The sequence below is a fragment of the Ascaphus truei genome, chromosome 1 (assembly GCF_040206685.1).
Source record: "Ascaphus truei isolate aAscTru1 chromosome 1, aAscTru1.hap1, whole genome shotgun sequence".
Classification (NCBI taxonomy): Eukaryota; Metazoa; Chordata; class Amphibia; order Anura; family Ascaphidae; genus Ascaphus; species Ascaphus truei.
This window is the reverse complement of record NC_134483.1, coordinates 240,796,884-240,819,484: the sequence shown is the minus strand read 5'-3', so window position 1 is coordinate 240,819,484 and position 22,601 is coordinate 240,796,884. Positions and strand designations below refer to the sequence as shown.

At 41.3% G+C, this 22,601-nt stretch overlaps 1 protein-coding gene across 5 annotated transcripts in view; it reads right to left on the bottom strand.

Moving 5' to 3' along the window:
• The window catches only part of NUDT12 (nudix hydrolase 12), a 55,339-nt gene that overhangs the window by 14,293 nt on the left and 18,445 nt on the right, over positions 1–22,601 (bottom strand). For all 5 annotated transcript variants that reach the window (XM_075602155.1, XM_075602180.1, XM_075602148.1 and 2 more), the window contains 2 exons: positions 18,090–18,682; positions 17,412–17,579 (listed from right to left, as the gene is read on the bottom strand). In XM_075602155.1, the coding sequence (XP_075458270.1) occupies positions 17,412–17,579; positions 18,090–18,682 (761 nt within the window). The remainder of the gene's footprint in view (positions 1–17,411; positions 17,580–18,089; positions 18,683–22,601) is intronic.

The following is a 22,601-nucleotide window of genomic DNA, read 5'->3' as shown; positions in this document are numbered from 1 at the left end:
ACGGGTGTTGAAGCTCGATCTGACACAGACTAGAGATAGATCAATTACACTTGGAGGGAAAGAGATGAGACATGTTGGTAGTGAAAGTGACATACACAATGAGAAAGTACGTGTGTAATATTTTCAGACATTCTCTCGCCTTAAGTATACTCTGAGAGAACCCCTCAGCCCAAGAGGAACTGTTGCCTAATTGCTTCTGATCACCTAGGAGCAGAGATTTACACCACCTACACCTGGCAGATTTAGTTGATGCATAGAGAGAGGAAAACTGCATCCGTTATAGACGCACATTTTGATGGATTTCATCAGGATATTGCGCCAGCTATTTTCTCCCTTAAATACCCCTACCTACACTGGCGACACACTTTATTCGAGCATGGCTAGTCCCACGAATTCGGGTATACCCGGGTGTATTGAGGTTTGTGACTGTTTTCTGCCCGAGTGCATTGAGGTATTTTCCAAGCAGGGATTGAAGCATTTTATTCCCGCTGGCTGCAATACTGCACAGTATATATATATATACTGCATTACAATTCATGAATTTATGCCATCTGGTAGACATGCGAAGCATTGCAGCCTATTAAATCCTAATCATTAGCATTTAACAGATCAGCCGCCCATCAGCCAGGCATGAACCCAGGCTAGGAAGGCAAATGCAACGGGGCTTGTTAGAGGTGAGGAGTGGCGCATTCCAGGTATCTGCCAGGTACATACCGGGTATTTGCTCGAATAAAGTGTGTCGGTGCAGTACAGTCTTCTACTAGCAGAGGAAAACTGCCACAAATCACTTTATTGCATTGATGTGACACAAGGGTTTATTCAATATGTGCCTTAAGCGGCCTATTGCCCTGTGATTTGCCATGAATACCCACTCACTATAATGGGTGTTTTCATACAACGCAGTGCGATCAGCCATTACAATGTATATTTAATTACTCCTAGAGTCAAAATTATATAATGTGTCTCATTTTTGGTGCAATGCTCCAGCTTGACACTTGATACAGTACATATTATACGACAAGATAGCCTCTTATACAATAAAATTGGATGTAAAGTGAACACATATACATACAGTGGCGGCCGCTTTTATCCTAATGCGGCCGTATCGGCGCAACTCTGATAACCGCGGGCAGATGCAGTATTTTTTTTTCCCGGAATATGTTCCGGTATTTTAGCGCTCCTAATATTAGCATTTTATTAGCGCTGTCTGCAATACTGCAATACCATCTAAAAACTCAGGGGGGCGTTCGCGAGCTGTTGTCTTCAAAGTCTAATACTTTAGCAGTTCAACCTACAGCACGTCAGTACACAGTCTGGGTGTGCGCACGCAGTAATGGTAAATTTTCATATTTATACATGCATGTGCAGTGCTGTATGTCTCATTTGAACATTGTTGAAACGCATAGGTGTGTACTGTAACGGTATCACATTTCAGCATATACAGTGCTCTCCCCTTGCTCGCCCCCGCACACATACAGGCTAATTTACTGCACTGCAGTATTTCAACTTCTTATCTTATCTACAGTACAGTACACCTCTCCCACACCATTCCTTTGAATGTGTGTCTTTCTGGTTTCAATCACATTCCTGCTTGCTAGCTGATGATTACTGCGCATGCGTCTATAACTTCACCACTGCTTGCTTGCGAAGTTCAAGAGTGAGTGACCAAAAAAAAAAATATATTTTTTTTATCGTCATTTTTTATTTTTATTTTCTCCACAAGCCTGCCTAAACCATCTTGATATTACGATATTCAATCTGTGCTGTAGCTTTTGACTGCGAAACTGTGTGTTTGACTGCACATGGTTGATTTGTGTGGTTTTTATGTATTTGGGGGTGTGGGGATCAAATTATTATGATGACCTGCCTGTTCAAAGACATGACATATTTTCAACTACAATACAGTGTCACGGTAACTTATGACAAGATATAATATACACCAAATAACTGGGTTGAACTGAACGAGGCTTAGATATAATAAAGTATATTTATTCCTTAGATTGGTGAACACAACAAAATAGTACAATTAACAGACAAGAAGGTAACACTTGTTGGAATGAAGAAGTAGTCAAATAGCAATTCTCCAGCAATCAGGTATCAATCAAGATGTAACAAGAAGATAAAGACTGTAGGGTTGACAGTTTATATATCTTTGCAACAATATTTTTATCATTGAGTGCAGACTATTGGAGAACAATTAACTGCACCCAATCTCAAACGTGGGAACATTATTAACCCATCCCTCCCAGCTAGATGGCACATGCGTACTGGGACCCTGAGGGTAATTTCTGTAGCCCCACGCCCAAATTATTCCTTGTCATTACAGAGCGTACCCTATGATAAGGGACGTTAACAAGATCAAGAGAGTGGTCCAGGCCCAGGCATGGATCGACAGTGGAGAAACTTTCCAGGATTGCATCTTCACTGACGAGTCTACTGTATCGCTGGAGAGATTTGCCACCTTTGCATTCCACAAAAAAGGTCGCATATCTATGAAGCCGCGTCCAAAACACCCAGTGAAGATGCATGTGTGGGGTGCCATCTCTAGGCGTGGACCAGGATGCATTGTCATCTTTGAAGGTAAAATAAGTCAAACGCTTTTGCCTTATGCACTGTACTGTACTAGTGTGCAGTTTTTTGAGCACTTTTCTTTTCTTGCTATAGGAATCATGAATAAAGCTTTTTCCAAGAGCAAATTGTGCCTGAGATTGTGGAATACATCACACGTGAGTTCCCAGATGGTCACCGTTTCTACCAGGACAACGATCTGAAGCACACCACGTCAACAGCGCATATTCTTGAGCGCGGTATCAACTGGGTGAAGACGCCAGCGGAGTAAGTGCAGTAATCGTGTCTCATTTTTTCCCACTGTTTTTACTGTGTACTGTATCTCTTTAACTAATTGGCGATCTGTCATTGGAGGGGGAAAAAAAGGACAGACTTCAGTCCTATCGAAATGGTCTGGCATCAGCTGAAGGATCATATCCGAAAAGTCGTGAAACCCTCCAAAATGGATGAGTTGGCGCAAGGCATAATGAGTTTTTGGAACGATGTACTCACCGTGGAACGATGCAATAAATATACTGACCATATTGCGACTGTGTTGCCCATTGTGATCGCGCGTAATGGGCAAGCATCAGGAAGGTAGTATGGTACACTACCGACACACTTTATTGAAGTGTGGTCGGTACCGCAAGCCGGGAAATCTCCCGGCTTGCTAGTGGCCGCCCCTCGGCGTGCCGCGCGTCATAGACGCGCGGTCACGCGTCATCGGGAGCGTGCGCCCGCTGCACGCGTGTCCAGGGGCTCCCCGAGGGAGCCCTGGTGTCCCGCGATCGCGGGACAGCGGCAGGGGATTCCGGGGGACCCGGCGGACCCGGCAGCGGTAGGGAGAGCGCCCCGATCGGAGGGCGCTCTTCCGCTGCTTCGGCGTGCGCCCGTCACACTCGGGCGCGCGCCAGGCTACTGCTGCGGCACAGAACGGGCAAATGCTCGAATAAACTGTGCCGCAGCAGTATAGTACTGTACTGTCGTATGATACTGTAAGTACAGTATGATACAGGTAAGTAAGGCACAGATTTTTTCTTTCCTGAGAGAGCAGCACTAGCCACCTGGTTACAAAGTATTTAACAGTAGTTGCAGTATACAGTAGTTCCAGTATAGACTAGTTTGACAGTACAATCTGCATACTGTAGTCCAATATGGAGTAGCTATACAGTACACAATGCCATAATACAGTATGAACATAACTGCACTAATTTTTTCTTTTCTTGTCTTTTCAGAAAAAAAAGGATGGACTGGGGGAGAGGGGGGGTATCATGTGTAAAGTTTGTGAACTGTGTGTACAGTTAAGTGTATCTAAACTGCAGTCATGATTTACAGAAAACCTCCCCTCTCTCAATGAACTACACAGAATGAGGAAGAAGATAAAGACGGAAAATTTGTATTACTGTTTTTTTTTTTTTTATTACTTAAGTTTTTATTGAGCATTTTCAAACATATACAAAATGAGGTAAACACAACATACTTCACAAAAGGAAAAGGGGATACAGTAATACAAATAAACTGGTTGTGGAACAATAGAGAGGAGGGAGAACGGGGGTGGGGGGGAAGGGGTAGCATTTGTATCAATATCGCACTGTATTCGACAATTTAAATACCACATGTATCACTCTGTTCAAAGTATTCTAGTCTATATATATATGGGGATATACCTGCATGATGGAACCAAGGAGCCCAAATCTCAGAGAATTGCGAGGTAGAGCTGTTCAGATAGGCTAAGAGTTTTTCCATATAGACTATATGCCAAATTTTGTTGTTTATTTGATTTAAGGATGGGGGGGCGGTTAGTTCCAATTTTTGGCAATTGTACACCATGTAGCGTTTAAAATTTGGGATATTACTCTAGCTTTTTTTTTGGAGATATTAGCCATTGGTTTTCCTAGTAATATATACTGTATACTGGGTCGTGAGGGACAGAGATTTCTAGTATCTTGTGTATTAGGGTGAACACTTCCGTCCATGTTTGTTGGATTTTGGGGCATGACCAGAATATGTGCAGTATATTCCCCACTTCACCACAACCGCGCCAGCACATAGGGGAAACACCTGGGAGAAAAGAGTGCAACCTAGCAGGAGTCATATACCATCTAAATATTAACTTGTAAATATTCTCCTTAATTACAATGCATGATGAGTTTTTGGAAGCAGCTTCCCAGATGTCTGTCCAGGTATCGAGATCTATACAGACGTTAAGATCCTTTCCCCAGGATACCATATAGTTATCGGGGGTTTGGTTGTTCTTGGTAGAGGATAAACTGTGATATATTCTAGAGATAATGCCCTTTGCGTGGGGTTGGTGTAGACACCAGTCCTCAAACAAAGTCAAAGCATGGTGTTGACCTGGCTTGTAGACTGATTGGATATAGTGCCTAACCTGGAGAAATCTGAAGAATTCGGAGGAGGGGATATCGTGGTTTGTTTGTAGCGAAGCGAATGGGGGACTTTCCCTTGTGTGAGGATATCCTTGACTCTTGTGAGTCCTTTTTGAATCCAGGTATGGGAGTGCGGGTTTCCTGAGTAAAAAGGAAGGGAGGGGTCCGAGAATAGTGGTTGCATAAGGGAAGGGGAATCGGTAAGTTGGAACTTGGTTTTGAGGGAGTCCCAGAGTTTACAGGCAAAGGATATCACCGGGTTCTTGTAGGTCTCAGGTGGTCTAGACTTTTTGTTGAGCCAGAGGAGATTTTTTATTTTACATGGGGAACAAATCAGGTCCTCTATCTTGACCCACCTCCTCTCGGTTAGGTTTGAATGCCAGCAAATTAGTTGCCCTAACTGTGCGGCTCTATAGTAGATTTGTAAGTTCGGGAGAGCTAAGCCTCCTTCTGATTTGGATTTATAAAGAATATCTCTACGAACTCTGGGTCGCCTATTTTGCCAGATAAACTTCAAAATTTTCTTCTGTATATTGTTTAGGTCTTTCTGACAGATTTTAACCGGAAGAGTTTGGAAGAGATAGAGGAGTCTGGGTAGAATATTCATTTTAATGGTGGTTATTCTCCCAAACCAGGATTTTATATATGGATTCCAAGTGGTTAAATCCTTAGCTATCTGGACGAAAAAGGGTTTAAAATTTGCGTTGTATAAAGTCGAGTAATCTTTTGTTAATTGGACCCCTAGATATTTAATATGGTTCAAATTCCATTTAAAGTCGAAATTTAGTTGGAGTAATTTTACTAATTCTTTAGGGAGATTTAAGCTAAGGGCCATGGATTTGGAATGATTAATTTTATAACCTGAAAGGGAGCCAAATTCTGACAGGTCATGAAAAAGGTTAGGGAGGGATGTAAGAGGTTTTGAGAGCGTCAATAGTATATCATCCGCAAAAAGAGCTATTTTGAATTCTTCCTGACCAAAAGGAATACCCGCAATATTGGGGTTCATCCTTATCCGGCATGCTAATGGTTCTATGGCTAAGGCAAACAACAGAGGTGACAGCGGACAACCCCGTCTAGTTCCATTTGATATTGAAAAGGGATCAGATAAGGAGTTGTTCATCCTCACCATGGCCGTTGATGTGGAGTATAGTGTGTTTATGCTGTTTAGTATTATAGCTGTGAATCACATCTGCGAAAGCATAGCTGACATAAACTGCCAGTCTAATTGATCAAACGCTTTTTCTGTGTTTATTGCATCGTTCCACGGTGAGTACATCGTTCCAAAAACTCATTATGCCGTGCGCCAACTCATCCATTTTGGAGGGTTTCACGACTTTTCGGATATGATCCTTCAGCTGATGCCAGACCATTTTGATAGGATTGAAGTCTGTCCTTTTTTTCCCCCTCCAATGACAGATCGCCAATTAGTTAAAGAGATACAGTACACAGTAAAAACAGTGGGAAAAAATGAGACACGGTTACTGCACTTACTCCGCTGGCGTCTTCACCCAGTTGATACCGCGCTCAAGAATATGCGCTGTTGACGCGATGTGCTTCGGATCGTTGTCCTGGTAGAAACGGTGACCATCTGGGAACTCACGTGTGATATATTCCACAATCTCAGGCACAATTTGCTCTTGGAAAAAAGCTTTATTCATGATTCCTATAGCAAGAAAAGAAAAGTGCTCAAAAAACTGCATACTAGTACAGTACAGTGCATAAGGCAAAAGCGTTTGACTTATTTTACCTTCAAAGATGACAATGCATCCTGGTCCACGCCTAGAGATGGCACCCCACACATGCATCTTCACTGGGTGTTTTGGACGCGGCTTCATAGATATGCGACCTTTTTTGTGGAGTGCAAAGGTGGCAAATCTCTCCAGCGATACAGTAGACTCATCAGTGAAAATGCAATCCTGGAAAGTTTCTCCACTGTCGATCCATGCCTGTGCATGGACCACTCTCTTGATCTTGTTAACGTCCCTTATCATAGGGTACGCTCTGTAATGACAAGGAATAATTTTATAGGTACAGTACAGTTTCTTAAACAACACTTTAACCTCCTCTACTGTCCAGTACTAACCTCACACGTCCATATTTCCATCCAATTCTGCGTCTCATCTTCTTTATGCTGGTCTCGGATACAGTGAGATTGTGATTTTGCAGCAGAGTGTATTTGACCCTTAAGGCACTCTTCTCACCATTCTCTTCACTTATTTTGTCGACCAGAAGAGTTGTCTCCCTACAGTGTACAGAAAAACAACAATCTGGTAAGTTACAGTGCAGTAGGCCACAAGTACAGCACATCATTTACAGTAAACAATTATAGATGCAGCAATATAAACAATAATAGATATACTGTATTATATACTGTAGTTATATAAATATACCGAAATAACTATAAAATAAGATAGATCTATACTATATAGTTATATTAATATGCAGCAATATAAACAATAATAGATATACTGTATTATATAGTTATATAAATATACTTACGCGTTAGTTACCGTTGGTGTCCTTGTGCGTTTGTTTTTTCCGTGTGCATGATAGCACACGGTGGTTGATGGCACAATGAGGCCAAAAGCAGCTAACCAGCGTTAGATATCTGCAATTCGTTGTCCGCTAGTGTACATATCCTTAATTCTCATGCTGAGATCCTTTGAAATCTTTTTAACAGGCATAGCTGCGAGTAGACAGAAATACAAGCACAAGAATGTATATTCGATGTTTAGTCGATGTGTATTCAATGTGCAGTGAATCCACAAAATGTATCGTGTATTTATACGTTAATGACTCACATTAGAGTACGCCCACTTTTAACACCTGTACCTCATCGCCATGCATAAAAGGTTACACACTTTGCATAGCCCACCACTCGATGATCTGTATCTGAACTTGCCCTTGTCCAGATACTGCATTGTGCCATCTGCTTCCATGGATCAACCCCGATTCTATGGACGCAGGAAGCCACTCGTCTCTGTCGTGCCTATCACACAGAAAAAGCGAAAGGCGGCAGCCGTTTCCAAGCCTAGGCCAAAGCGAAAGGCTAAGGCTAATAAAGAAAACCTTCTGCTGACCCCGAAGGCTAAGGGTTTTAATACACGTAAGCCTTATTATGTCAAGAAGAAATTCGGTGATGTACACTAAAGGCAAAACAAATGGCAGCCAACCCATCAAACCAGCAGGCCACTTCCTCGATTACGCTTCGACGTCTTTGCCGCTGCTCTCCCGAAAATCTACAGCCCATCTTCTCCACTACTCGTCCACGACGCTGCCGCCGCTCTCCCGGAAACCCACAGCCCATCTTCTCCACTACTCTTCGACGACGCTGCCGCTGGTCTCCCGGAAATCCACGGGTCACTTTCTCCATTACGCTTAGACGACTCTGCCGCTTCTCGCCCGGAAATCCACAGGTCACTTTCTCCATCCCTCTTCTACGACGCTGCGCTTCTCTCTCGGAAATCCACAGGTCACCTCCTCCATCCTTCTTCGACGACGCTGCCGCTTCTCTCCAGGGAACCCCCATCTCATCCTCCGTAGCACCCATCCACCCAGATGTCCACACACCACATGCACAAGAACCAGCTCGTTGGACCGCATGCTGAATGGGTTAAGTGTCGATATACCCGGGAACTCTATTATGCTGGTAAAGATAGATCTTCTTTTAGAGACCATGCTAAATATGGATCAACGGAGGGAGAAGATGGATCAACGGAAGGAGAAGATGGATCAACGGATGGAGAAGATGGATCAACTGATGGAGAAGATAGAGACTGACATAGCGGGGATACATAATTTGCTCGGTGTTCATGCCCCTGTATCCCCGACACCGGAGCAGGAGGGTGGCAATGGGACCTTTGACCACCTTCCAACACCAAGCGCACCCCCTCCACCAGAAGAATTTGTGTACATGTGTGCCGTTGACGAAGAGGATAACATGACAACCCTGTCAAGACCATGCCAGGAGACAACTCGGCGACCAAGACAGGAGGAAAGCTTCCTCCCAGACAACCTACCCTCGCCCGCCGCCACAAGCACACCCGCTCCAGAAGCACACGCGCTCCCAGAATCCAACCTACATACGCTTGCATCGATACGGTGCCCGACATCATCCTGTGCGAGTTGCCACCGGCACTCAGGGAGAAGTATAGGGTGATGAGTGCTGGTTTACCCCAGAAGTACAGCATGTTAATTTTTAAGCACCACGTGTCCTACTTGGTGTACTGCGGGTGGGCCAAAAATGTAAACTACGAAGGAAATCGCGAAAAAAGGGAGCTTCCTGAAAATTTAAGAAGGACTATTGTGGAGGAATTGCGGCGCTATTTTTCAATTTCAGATCCTTTAATGAAAATCGTTCGAGACTCCATTAATGGCATTTTGCGTCATACACGGCATCGGCCCTGGAAGGACAATCTGGTGGGGATCGAATTTGCGTGACTGTTCAAATGTTGTTTAATTATAGACTTGTTGCTTGTTTTTAAATTATATTAATAAAGAAATGTTTTTACTTACACAAGACCTGTGCGGTTCTAGTCCTCGAGGGCCGCGAACAGGCCCGGTTTTCAAGGTTATCCTGATTGCAGGGCCTGTTTGCGGCCCTCGAGGACTGGAGTTGTGCAGACCTGACTTACTGTACACCATCCTACTGTAAATGTTTTGACTTTATGTACTTTAATAAAGGAGATGTTGCGTGTTTTAACTTGTATTAATAAAGAAATGTTTTTTACTAATACCATACTGTTGTGCTGTAAATGTTTTGACTTTCTGCACAAATGCACCACACAGTCACGTGCACGCGCAGAGCCCTTGTTCACAGACGCTGATCTCAATTCCAACAGCAAAAGACAGCTTTGCTCAGCTGCTGCACAGTAACATGCTCCAGACAGACCTGACAGTCTGGGAAGCTCACTAAGAGGGAGTTATCTTTATTCAACTGGCAATGTACTTTTACAATACAAGGCATGACATACCCCAGCTACTTACTTACTATCCCAGTACTAAAGAATATTTAAGGATATTTAAATACTCTTGTAGTAACAAGGTGTCCTATTCAGAAACTACCATATACTTTATAGATTCTGAAGTGCCAGCATACTACCTTATATGGAGAGGTAAAACACTTAGTAGGTAAAGGTTCTAATACTGATTAACCAGTTATCTGAACCTATACAGTGAATTAACTAGCTGATATCACCTTATCTGTCCAAATAAGAGTCTCAGCAGTGCCACATTTCTCATCAGTATATTAACCCTATAAGTACCAGTGTTGACTTTAGATCTGCTTACTTCAGATCCCAGGTTCACACGACAGAATTTATGTTCTCTACACTCACGCAAAATCATCTATTACTGCGTTAGTGGTCAAGATTGGTGCACAACATACTAGGATTGTTACCAACAATCACTATCAGTACACCTGGCTGTACCACACAGCAGCCTTGTGAAAGGTTTCTGGTCTTTGGTGCACCAACCAGTACTTAGTATACTGTGGCACTACATCTAAGGCCATTACTTTCATTCCCTCACACAACAATTCCCTAGGTGATTACTTCACATAAGGAACACTAGGGCCAGTGAATTCACAAACACTGGGCCTTAATATAGATCGCCATCACTCTGGGGTACACTTTACCCCAAGAGTCATTAAAGTGTTTGCAATTTATTTAATTATTGTTTTAAACCCCATTGTTTTAACGAGTTTTCAATAAATCATGTTTTAATACTATCATCATCTCACTTAGTGACAGAGTGCTGTATAGGGGTCCTGTTCTAACTCTGGTCCTATCTCCTTTTATACTGTAACAAAATACAGTGTTTCTAGAACATACAGTACTGTCCAGGCATACTGTACAGTACTGTACTGTATACTCTAGGCATGCTCTGTACTGTACATCACAAGAGTATTAAAACAATACATGCTGTACGGGTATAGAATACACACATGTAGAATAAATGCATACTTTTTATTTTTCGGGTTCATTATACAGTATATATATATATATAAAAGTATTGTATACGGTCTGAAAACAACAGCATACTGTTTCAGGTTTTCAATGAAGCTCTCAGTTACAGTATTCTATCCTAATCAATAACAACGGCCACTAAACTGTAGACTCCGGTGCGTGGTTTTTTAAATCCGATTCAGCAATGTGCAGGCATTGTAACACAAAGCGATATTATCCATCGAAATCCCTCCATTTGCCGTTTTCCGCATGAGATGACAACGTTTTCTTTTCTGAGGAAAAACAAAAGTACAATTTTTACTATAATGGTCAGTCAGTCCCCTAAAGAAGTTCCCACAGTCAGTCCCACCAATAATTTTCTCGGGGGGGCGTCTCCTGTTTACATGCGCATGCGCCTACTGTAGATGTGATGACACGCATATGCGTTTCAAGAAGGTTCCAATGCGCATGCGCCTAGCTTTCCACCAATTGTTCAGTATCTACTGTAGAAGCTGCTCAGCCAATGATATTGCTTACAGGAGTATCGCTTGACTGTGCATTGATATTGATATTTCAAAAACAGAATAAAATACGGCAACATCACTCACCATAGACTTTGCCAATCAGCTGGCGCCGAGCCACTGCCAGTCCCGTATTCTTGATTATACACGTAGTTCACAGGTGCCAGCAGATGAGGCTGGAATTCGCTTTGGTACATGCAAGCTTGCTGGAATCTGTATGCGAAATCCGGCTCAGGCTGCAGGTATCCGGGCGGGGACAGACAGCAAGGGTTGCTGGTCACCAGGTTTTCACTGATGGTCGGACTGTTATAGGATGCTGGCGCTGGCGCATTGCTTGCCAGCGACTGACATTTCTTAGTTGGTTTTAACATGACCTTTCGCCTTTTGAAGTGTCCATGATCAAAGATACGGGAAAAATCTGGTGATACACACCAATACCCTCCTTTAACACCGTGTGCGGGATCAATACGAAAAAAACACGGATCGATACATAACTTTTTCCTTATTGCACGCTTCCACACATGAGCATCTGGCGAAAATTTGTAAAAGTCATAGTTTTCGATAAAATACTGATAAATTTGACCAACTGTTGCCATCTTATCATCTGTTGCATTAATCGCGGCCCATATTAAATAAGCGTACGTTCTGTCGGGTTTTTGGAACACGGACTGCAGTGGTGCACTCATGTTGGGACTCTCAGGACAATAAAACACCCGACACTGTGCATGTATTTTTTAATATGAAAAGCCTAAATTGATACATTATTGTAACTTCTTCAGTACCAAGTCCAAACCATAGGGTGTATAGTCCAAATGGAGTCCTAATACTACTGGTGATGAAGGAATCTCACATCAACGAAGTGCAATATGTGGGAAAAAGAAAAAAACAAATTATGGTGCAGTATGCCAATCACTGATAGCTAAAATACTGACAGACTAACAACACAAGACAAATAAGACAAACAGACGAAAACACACTAGCAAGGCTCAAGAATAAAACAAAGCTAATTTATTACTGGATACTAGGAGGGTTATAGATATAACACGCATCCGGAGGGGTAAAAGTGAAACCCTACTCACAAGATGCTGGACAATTACAGGCAACAAGCTGGAATCGTGCTGGTGGGCTTCCAAGATGGCGACCGGAGCGCTCTCACTGGCGTCCCCACGTGACAGGGGTGGAAGGTGAGTCACACGAATAACGGGATTTCCGGGCGGATGTGATGTCGCGCCACACGATACTCCCAACGCTGATGTTCCTCCTTCGATTATCTTCCACGGCTACACCACGGCTCCACTTGCTGAACTGCAATCTACTCCACGGGCCAGACAAGGCTCTAAAAACACTCAAATCTTCCTGGCGCGTTTCGTGCGCATGCGCGCGTTTCGTGCGCATGCGCGCACTTCTTCAAGGGATGTGCCAACCCCTTAGACTCGATGGTATAAATACTATCAGTCCTTAACTCCAATTGGTTAATTAATGATTACAATAATTTTAACCCCATTTTGGACATATTCAGGGCGGCACATAAATGGGCCAATGCTAGACAAGAATGACAAACTTACATAAACAAATACACATAACAACATTAATACAAACTTGCCCTGAAAAAATATTTTGCCAGGGATGCTATATCCAACCAAATAAGTCCAACCAGAGAGGTACGCAGCACGGTTGAATCTCAAGAAAGGATCTTTAAGAAAACATCCACCTTTTACCCTAAGTTTGCCCAAGGGCATCTGGTGAGCTCCTTTGTTGAGATGGTCAGTATGGATCTAGAGAATTCCTGCAGAACTTATAAAATTAAAAAGGATAATTTTAATGTTCAAGAAAAGGAGGCAGTTCAAGGTTTGGAGAAGAATGACACCATTGTTATTAAATCGGCAGATAAGGGTGGGGGTATTGTGGTGATGGACAAAGACTATTATATACAGGAGTCCATGAGATTATTGGGCGACAAGACCACATACCTCCCCCTTACTGGTGACCCTTTAGTCCAATTCAAGGCCGAACTTGGAGAATTGCTGACTACTGGCTTAGATAGTGGGGCTATATCTGAAGATGAGTTCAATTTTCTGTCGGTTCCGTTCCCCCGTACACTGTTATTTTATTTTATACCCAAATTACATAAAAATTTGACCTCACCCCCTGGTAGACCTATTATTTCTGGTATTTCTTCTCTCACCTCCAACCTTTCCCAATTTATCGATCACCACCTTCAACCTTTAGTCACTGGCGTTAGATCCTATTTGCGAGACACGACACATATATTACAAATTTTTAAAGATCTTAAATGGCAGCCTGGTTATATACTGGCCACGGCCGATGTAACATCATTATACACTGTAATTGACCATCATCAAAGCTGCCAAGCCGTGTCTCGCAAATTGGAGAATTCTAGCGATCATTCACTTATTAAAAGGAATTTTTTGGTTGATAGCATTTGGTTTATTTTGACGCATAATTATTTCACCTTTAATTCACAGTATTTTATACAGAAATGTGGTACCGCTATGGGCACGAGGTTTGCTCCTAGTTATGCCAACTTGTTTATGGACAGTTGGGAAGAGGAGTTTATTTGGAACAACTGTCCTCTAGGAGCAAACCTGGTGCTCTGGCGGCGCTACATTGACGATGTGGTTTTTGTGTGGTCGGGCACTCAGGATTCACTGGATAATGTTTGCACGTATCTAAATCACAACCATCTTAATCTTAAATTCACTTGTAATTTTAGCACTGAGCACATTGATTTTTTGGATCTTCACATATATGTCAAAAATGAAATACTGCATACTAAGACCTTTTTTTAAGCCAGTACAGGCTAATAACTATGTGCGTGCAGACAGTCAGCATAATCCACAGTGGCTGCGAAACATTCCGAAGGGTCAACTAGTACGTCTTAAACGTAATTGCTCTGAAGAAGAGACCTTTAGGACACAAGTGGAAGACTTAAAACATAAGTTTATTAGTAGAAAATATTCAGAGACTGTTTTAGATGAAGCTTTTAATCAAGTTAACAAGATGCATAGGGACACTTTACTCCAATATAATGTTAAGAGAAAGGACACATTAGAAAGGTGTAATAAGCAGGTTGCTTTTATCACTCAATATAATGAGATGGCGCCTAAAATAAAACAAATCATAAATAAATATTGGCCCATTCTGTTGCAAGATGATGTTTTAGTGGATATTCTCCCAAAAAAACCTAACATCATATTCTCTAAGGCTAATAACCTCAAATCCAAGTTAGCTCCTAGCTGTCGGTCAAACAACAAAAACAGAGACAATTAGGGAGCCTAAAAGTTTTTTTTTACCTGTGTGAAGTGTGTAGCTTGCTCTTATAGTAAAAATGCCAGACAGTTTACATCTAATGTCACCTCTAGGAGTTACCCCATTAAAACATTTATCAACTGCCATTCAATGTTTGTTATATACCTACTGCAATGCCCTTGTGGCTTGCAGTATGTAGGCAGAACAGGGAGAACTTTCCAGAGACGCATTTACGAGCACATTTATAATATTAAAAAGGGTTTGGTGACACATAGTGTCTCGCATCGTTTTCTTTTGTGTCATGACAAAAACCCTAAGGGTTTACGTTGTCAGGCTATTGAGTTAGTTTATGCTAATCCAAGAGGTGGGAGTAGATTACAGCAGGGCAGTATGCGTGAAGCATACTGGATCTATGAATTAAAAACCCTCTCCCCAAGAGGGATGAATATAGATTTTGAACAAAAAGCCTTTCTTTGATCCAATGTATTGAATATGCCTCTTAATATTTATTTATTTTTTAACCTTTTTATGTGATTTTATGGATTATTGTATTAATGTTGTTATGTGTATTTGTTTATGTAAGTTTGTCATTCTTGTCTAGCATTGGCCCATTTATGTGCCGCCCTGAATATGTCCAACATGGGGTTAAAATTATTGTAATCATTAATTAACCAATTGGAGTTAAGGACTGATAGTATTTATACCATCGAGTCTAAGGGGTTGGCACATCCCTTGAAGAAGTGCGCGCATGCGCACGAAACGCGTCGGGAAGATTTGAGTGTTTTTAGAGCCTTGTCTGGCCCGTGGAGTAGATTGCAGTTCAGCAAGTGGAGCCGTGGTGTAGCCGTGGAAGATAAGCGAAGGAGGAACATCAGTGTTGGGAGTATCGTGTGGCGCGACATCACATCCGCCCGGAAATCCCGTTATTCGTGTGACTCACCTTCCACCCCTGTCACGTGGGGACGCCAGTGAGAGCGCTCCGGTCGCCATCTTAGAAGCCCACCAGCACGATTCCAGCTTGTTGCCTGTAATTGTCCAGCATCTTGTGAGTAGGGTTTCACTTTTACCCCTCCGGATGCGTGTTATATCTATAACCCTCCTAGTATCCAGTAATAAATTAGCTTTGTTTTATTCTTGAGCCTTGCTAGTGTGTTTTCGTCTATTTGTCTTGTTTGTCTTGTGTTGTTAGTCTGTCAGGATTTTAGCTATCAGTGATTGGCATACTGCACCATAATTTCTTTTTTTCTTTTTCCCACATATTGCACTTCGTTGATGTAAGATTCCTTCATCACCAGTTGTATTAGGACTCCATTTGGACTATACACCCTATGGTTTGGACTTTCCATTATTCTTTTTGGCGCCGGTATCCTCTTTTTTCCTATGTTCCCTGACTGACTGTACTGTCAGTATTTACCTGGCTGCCAGTGTTTTTCCACTACATTAAGTGTATTATTTATTATTTGTAGCGCTGTTTCACACCGCCTTTTTTTGTAATTATTCTTCAGTACCAAGGCCAATTTACAATGGACCACTGTGGTATTTTTTTAAACACCTGCAAGTCGACACATTACTGAAGCGCATGCGCATTACAATTCATGATTATCTGCCACCTGGCGGATACGCGAAGAATTTCAACCAATTAAATCCGAACCATTATCAATAAACACATCAAAAAACACATCTACCGCGGGTGACGCCGGCATGAATGCAACATGAATGCGGTATGAATGCGGCATGAACGTGGTGAAGTGCGTGGCATTCGGAAAAAATCCCCGAAAAAATTCGGAGATGTTGGAGAATAAAAGGGGCCGCGGCTGTACATATATGTAGATATAGGAATAAAAAAACAATTGTATAAATACATGTGGCTAGGAAACTGAAATACAAACATATTGGGCTGTTAATATACAGTATATTATATAATATATTAGGTATGTATGAGCGAAATAATAAATATGATATATATTGTTGTAGTTCAATATTTCAACACCTAACAGAAAAAAACTTGAAAAACACATTTTCTCAAATAAATTTAAATATACTAAGCACTTAGAATGAAAGTATGAAAATCTCCTTGAGCTTTGAATGGGACAGTCCATAATACTAATCAGAAATTAGGGTTCCAGTATTAAATGTGAAGAGTTATTTAAACAAGTTTAAATTATGAAACAAAATATTAAAACCAATGAGTTATTAAGAATAACTTTCTTAATGTTTAAATTGGCTTCTGATTTTAAAATTGTAGGATATTCATGCACAAGTTTGCTAATGAAATGCATGTTTTAGTGTAAATTGCAGGTCTATTTAAAAAAAAGAACACGATTAGTGGCAGGCACAGATGCAGTCACCAGTATCCGACGACTTGTCTTGGAAATCTGGGGCTATCTGTAAGATAATGGCCCATCGGATTAACACAGCGGAGGTCCCTGCTAGTCCCATTCAAACTGTAATATTAGGACCAAAAGTACAGTAACATCCGATGGGCCATTAGTTTGGCTGCAGAATCTCACAGAAATGTTGCAGTGTTTACTGTGAGATAGCCACAGTATTTTTCCACGCAAATCGTCGGATACTGGTGGCTGCATCTGTAATGTATTTGCTATATGTGCAGTTAACTTGCTCATCATTAATCTTATACAGTTCTATAACTCCTGTAATTTATAGAATATTTAATTACTGCCAAGTACAGGTCACCTCGGATGTAATTTTCTTGCACTGTACAGTATATGCAGTCTTACCAACTCTCGGATAGGATGTATTATGAACACCTCGCAGGCTGGGGCATTCTTCTTTTAAACATGTTCGCTTGTATCCCCCTTCTTCAATTATTGTCCCACCGCCACATGTTGGGCAGAACTTGTACCGATTGTGCCAGGCAAGTACAGATCGTGCTTGTGCTAAAATTCCTTTAAAAGTATATTTTTCATTAAACACACATTAGTTAGTGTAACTTTCCAGAATTTTGAAATAAGCAGGTTTTAACTGGATCACCTTTAAAATATATTTACTAAAACAGAATTGCCATTTACTGATGTGTGAAAAATTATAACATTTCTTTATACTGTAGTTACTTTTGGTCCTAATATTTCCTTATCTGGTACAGGGCCATCCTGAAGAATACCCTTCCTGTTGCCTTTGCCATTTTTTAACTTATTTTAGTAGATTCAATGTGTATTGTTTAGTGAACTAATATTAGAGTGGCCACTGTACACTTCAAGAAGCCTATGAGGTTTAGAAAGCTCTGTAATTTCAGCTTTAAAAACTGAAACTCTACCCCTAAAAGGTATCACAACATAAATCAAATATACTGTTCTCCAGGACCAATAAGGTATTACTAAACTTTCAAATTAAATTAATTTTAAAAGAAAACTCAAAAGAAAACTTTTACTATGGATTTTGTTTCTATGCTATCTTACCTGCTTCTGTGTGGGTCAGCTGTAAAAAAGCAGGCATTGGGGGTTGAAGAAAATAGCAACCTTCATATTTGCTTTCAAACTGATCAGGTGCAATATTTTCCCCATTGAGAGCAAACCAAGCTAATAATCCATCCTCATGCTCCTCAAAAACTTTGTTATTTTCTGCAGAGTAGAGATTACTCTTTAATTGTTTTTCAACACCAAGAAATATGAGGGAGATGTCATCGGGCTTTGACAAGTATTCCTTCACGTCCTCCTGCTGTAGTCTACAAAGCTTGATTTCTGGGTCCTGTGAACCATTTTTTTCCCCTATTAATGTTACCAAGGGACATAAGTTTGAAAAAAGAACATAAACAGAATTTGCCTGCATTTGTTTCAATTTTAGCCAGTTATTGTCTGTCCTCTTTTCACTTTTTCGGTCCAAAAATGTACTGTTAAAATAGTTCTCATGCTCTTCTTCAGCATTCAATAAAAAATAGGGCTTCGGACCACCTTTCAAATGAGTAAGTAGGTTAACAATATGTTTGTGACCCCAAAACTTGGCAATGTCCAACGCAGTCTGCTTTGATTTATTCACCAATGACTTGTCACACCTAGAGATAAACATTTCATAACCAAAATAAATTATTCCAATAAAATGTTTTTCGAGAATATTAAAGTAATTAATTCATAATTACAATTAAATTTATAAATGATATGCATATAACACTTATTTTTTTCTTAAATTAATATGCAGTAACCCACTACCACGTGGTGAAAATCTTAACTCGACCCTTAGGCCGCGCTTATAGTGCGCGCGACGGATGACTTCACCCGTCGCCACTAGCGAAAGTTGTAATTCGCTTTCCGGCAAAGTCGCGGGCGACCGGGTCTTTGATTGGTTCAGAGGCTGTCACATGTGGCGACAGCCTCTGAAAAATAAAATTTGACCGGTTTCAGAAATTTGCGCCGCCAGCATCGCTCCCGTCACTCCGTCGCGCTTCCTATATGCGCACGCGACGGCGGTAATACATTTGTTTTGCTGCGCCGTCACGTCGCCGTCACTATAAGCGCAGCCTTACTCTCCTCCAATATTTGCAAACTCACCAAACAGAACAGAAAAATAACGCTGTCAGTGTAGTGTGTAAACTATTCAGCCCAAGTCCGTCAACAAAAAGTTGCAAGATTCAATTTAAACATGTTAATGAAGGAAAAAATTGAGTTTTGCCATCATTGCATCAGATCTTGAATGCATAGGCCCCTATGTGTCTACTACACCACAAGACAAGACTGCTGATAATTTTATAGTGTACACAGCACTTTACAAAATTACAATTCAGAGAAAATAATGTACAAACAATAGGGATAAAAGCTGCAAGTAAGAGACAATTTAAGGCAAAGGGAGGCCCTACCCCAAGAGTTTACAATCTGGTAAAAAGTGGTTCCTTGGGAGACAGACATAACAGGAGTAAAAGTGCATGTGTTTAAAAGACAAGTCAGGGAGGTCTAGTGCATGTGGAGTTAGTAGTGTAGATGTAGATAATTGAATGAGATTAATTTTCAGATTGACTTTAAACATTGAAAGAGAAGATGCTTGATAAATATTGAGCGGAAGAGAGAGGAATGAAAAAGGATTTAAGACATGAAAGGCGTACTCCTTAATATCCCGTCTACAATCTAGACACATGTAAGTGTATGCAATTTAAATCGATTTTTATCTAGTGTATGCTGTATCTGGATTTACTTTTACTATTCCATTGTCTATTTTTTTGTTTTATTCTGTGATTTGAGACTGGACTGCAGGCGTAAGGTCAGGTGAGGTATGTGTATTTATTTGTATTTTATTGAACTATTGTTATTATCACAGTGATTTTTTTGTAATGATCTGACTTGTACTTAGTATACAATTTGCAAAAAGTTTGTATTGAATAGTGAGTGCAGTATTGTTTTGAACTAAGTTTTTACCTGACTATTTTTAAGGTCAGTGCCATCAACATAGAGATGATAGCTGAATTCAAAGGAGTTAATGAGGTCATTGGGTGAGAGCGTATATAAAAAGAAGGGTAGAGGAACTAAAACATAGCCTTGAGGTAGACCAACAGAGAGATACATGGAAGATACATGGAGGTAGGGAGAAGTTTGAAAAAGAGACAGGGAGAGAGATTGAGACTGAATATGGTGAAATTGCTGAGAAGAGCCACTTATTCCTCTGTAACTTGAAAAAAGGAGTCAAATGTAGAGGGAGGGAGATTAGGAAAAAGTGTGTGGAAGGGATAGGGGTGTTCTCTACAGATTCCACCATGTCCATGAAGGGTGGGGTGCAGCCATCTTGGTCTACAATACCTGCACTCCTATTGGTCCACACTATCTGACCTGTACACCACGTGATCGCATCACCGCACGGGAACACAAAATTCTTGTTTTCCCTGCCAGCGGACGTGTCATTGCGATATGTGAGCACCCACACACAAAGCTACTGGGGCCTGTCCGATAGAGGTCTGTATCTGGTGTGCACTGCCATGACCACTGGGGACCTAGCCGCACAGGTAATCTCGCAGTTCTAATTAGATAACGAAGCTGCTTTAATGTTAATTTTAATTACCTAGTATTAAAGAAGGGGGTTCACACAGCTGAACTGCATTAATTTCAGCCTCAGGACCCCGTGCTTTCTGAGTTACAGGCCCCAGTATGGGGTGCCGGTATCCCCACCATGTTTAAATCGTGACCGGGAAATTTAAATAGTGCAGCACCCCATATAGGGGCCTGTAACTCGGGAACAGGGGGTTCCTGAGGCTGAAATTAATGCGGCTCAGCACCGGAGACCCCCTGCTTCAATACTATGTTATTAAAATTAACATTAAAACAGCTTCATTACCTTAGTGGCTAGCCACAAAGACAATGAAGGGGTTAAGCCTGAGTACCTGGTTTGTTGGGGGTAGATGGGGTGGGTGAAGGGGGAAGTTGCACCAGGGTGGGAGATTAGGGTTACCAGGAAGTTTGAGGAGTTAACCAATTCATTACCATTTTGATGGTAATGGCCTTCATCCTGGCAGGGGGAAGTACAACTTTAATTTACTTTATGCTGGCTGGTAATGTTTTATTTTTTAATGGGCAAAGGCGCTATTATCAGATCGATTACAGTGTGTGTAGCGGAAGGAGGGGGGGGGAAAGGGGGTGTTGGGTGGCCATTGCTTTCCAATGTGACTATCTGTGACCCGTTGAGGGCATAGATGGCCACAGTAACAATCAATGGATTAAATGGCCAGAGTTTTGTTTATAGTAATGTATGTATTATAGTAATACATTTTATTGTATTGCACTGTAATGGTTATTTAAATTGGCAAAATCACTACTAGTCATCTTTGACTAATAGCACTTTACCCATTACTGTGTTGTGCAGGTTGTAGAGGGGGTAGATGAAGGTGGTAGTTACCCCGAGGTATGTGTTTAGGCCTTGCGGGTGGGGTTAACACCTTCATTACCTTAGCGGTTGTAACCGCTATGGTAATGAAAGGGCAAACTCTTACTGCAACCTTCCTGGGAGACCTAAACACCCCCCTTGGGGCAACTACAAGCTTCACCTACCCCTTCTACCAACAACAAATCAGTTCATGCTATTTAACCCCCTCGTTACCTTAGAGGTTAGCCACTAAGGTAATGAAGCTGGCTGTTATTTTATTTGTATTACCTTGAATTGAAGAAGGGTGTCTCCAGAGCTGAAATGAATGTGGGTCAGCACCGGAGATCCCTTGCATCAATTTTATGCAGTAAAAATACAATAAACTCCATCAGGTGCAAATTCGCGATTCAGATCTCGCCACCCTTTAGATGGCGAGAAAAAAATGTGAGTTTTTAATGTGTGATCTGCATCTTGGATCTTTGTACTGTAAATACCAGTTACTGTAAAAAAAAAAAAAAAAAAATGTGCGTTTGGGCATTTTTTCAGCAACCGCATGGCTTGCACTAGCCAGAGTGTTAAAGCTTATTAAAAAGCTGTTTTTATGCAATATTGCCCTGTTATCGAAGCTTTGTGTATAGCTACACATGCAATATCACTTGATAAGGGCACTTAATTAGCATTAAGGCACTTATCCAAGTTTTGTGAATAGGCACCATCGTGTGGAGAGATGTCGAAGAAGAACATCAAAGACAGAAGAGATGGAGTTGGTTAGATGTATGCCTAATTATTAGAGCGGTAAAGTATCTCTGTTTGGCAAGAAAAAAAGCAAAGTTAAAACAACCCTTCCCTGCTGGAAAACAGGTGGGAGAGGTGGATGAGCTTAACTGGGCTATTTACAGCTCTAGGGACTCCTAGGGACTTACTAATGAAAGCCACGGGTTTAAATCTCTCTTCACTGAAAAAAAAGGGGTATTGCTGCTTTAAAGCAGGACAGGATAAATTTGTAGTAAAGGCAATCTGCTAGTGAATTGCTTCAGAGGTTTTTAGTGAAACTAGGGTTAGACGATATCAAAATTCTTCCCATTATAACGGTATATATCAGGATAAATTTGTTAACATAAGTCTGAAAATGT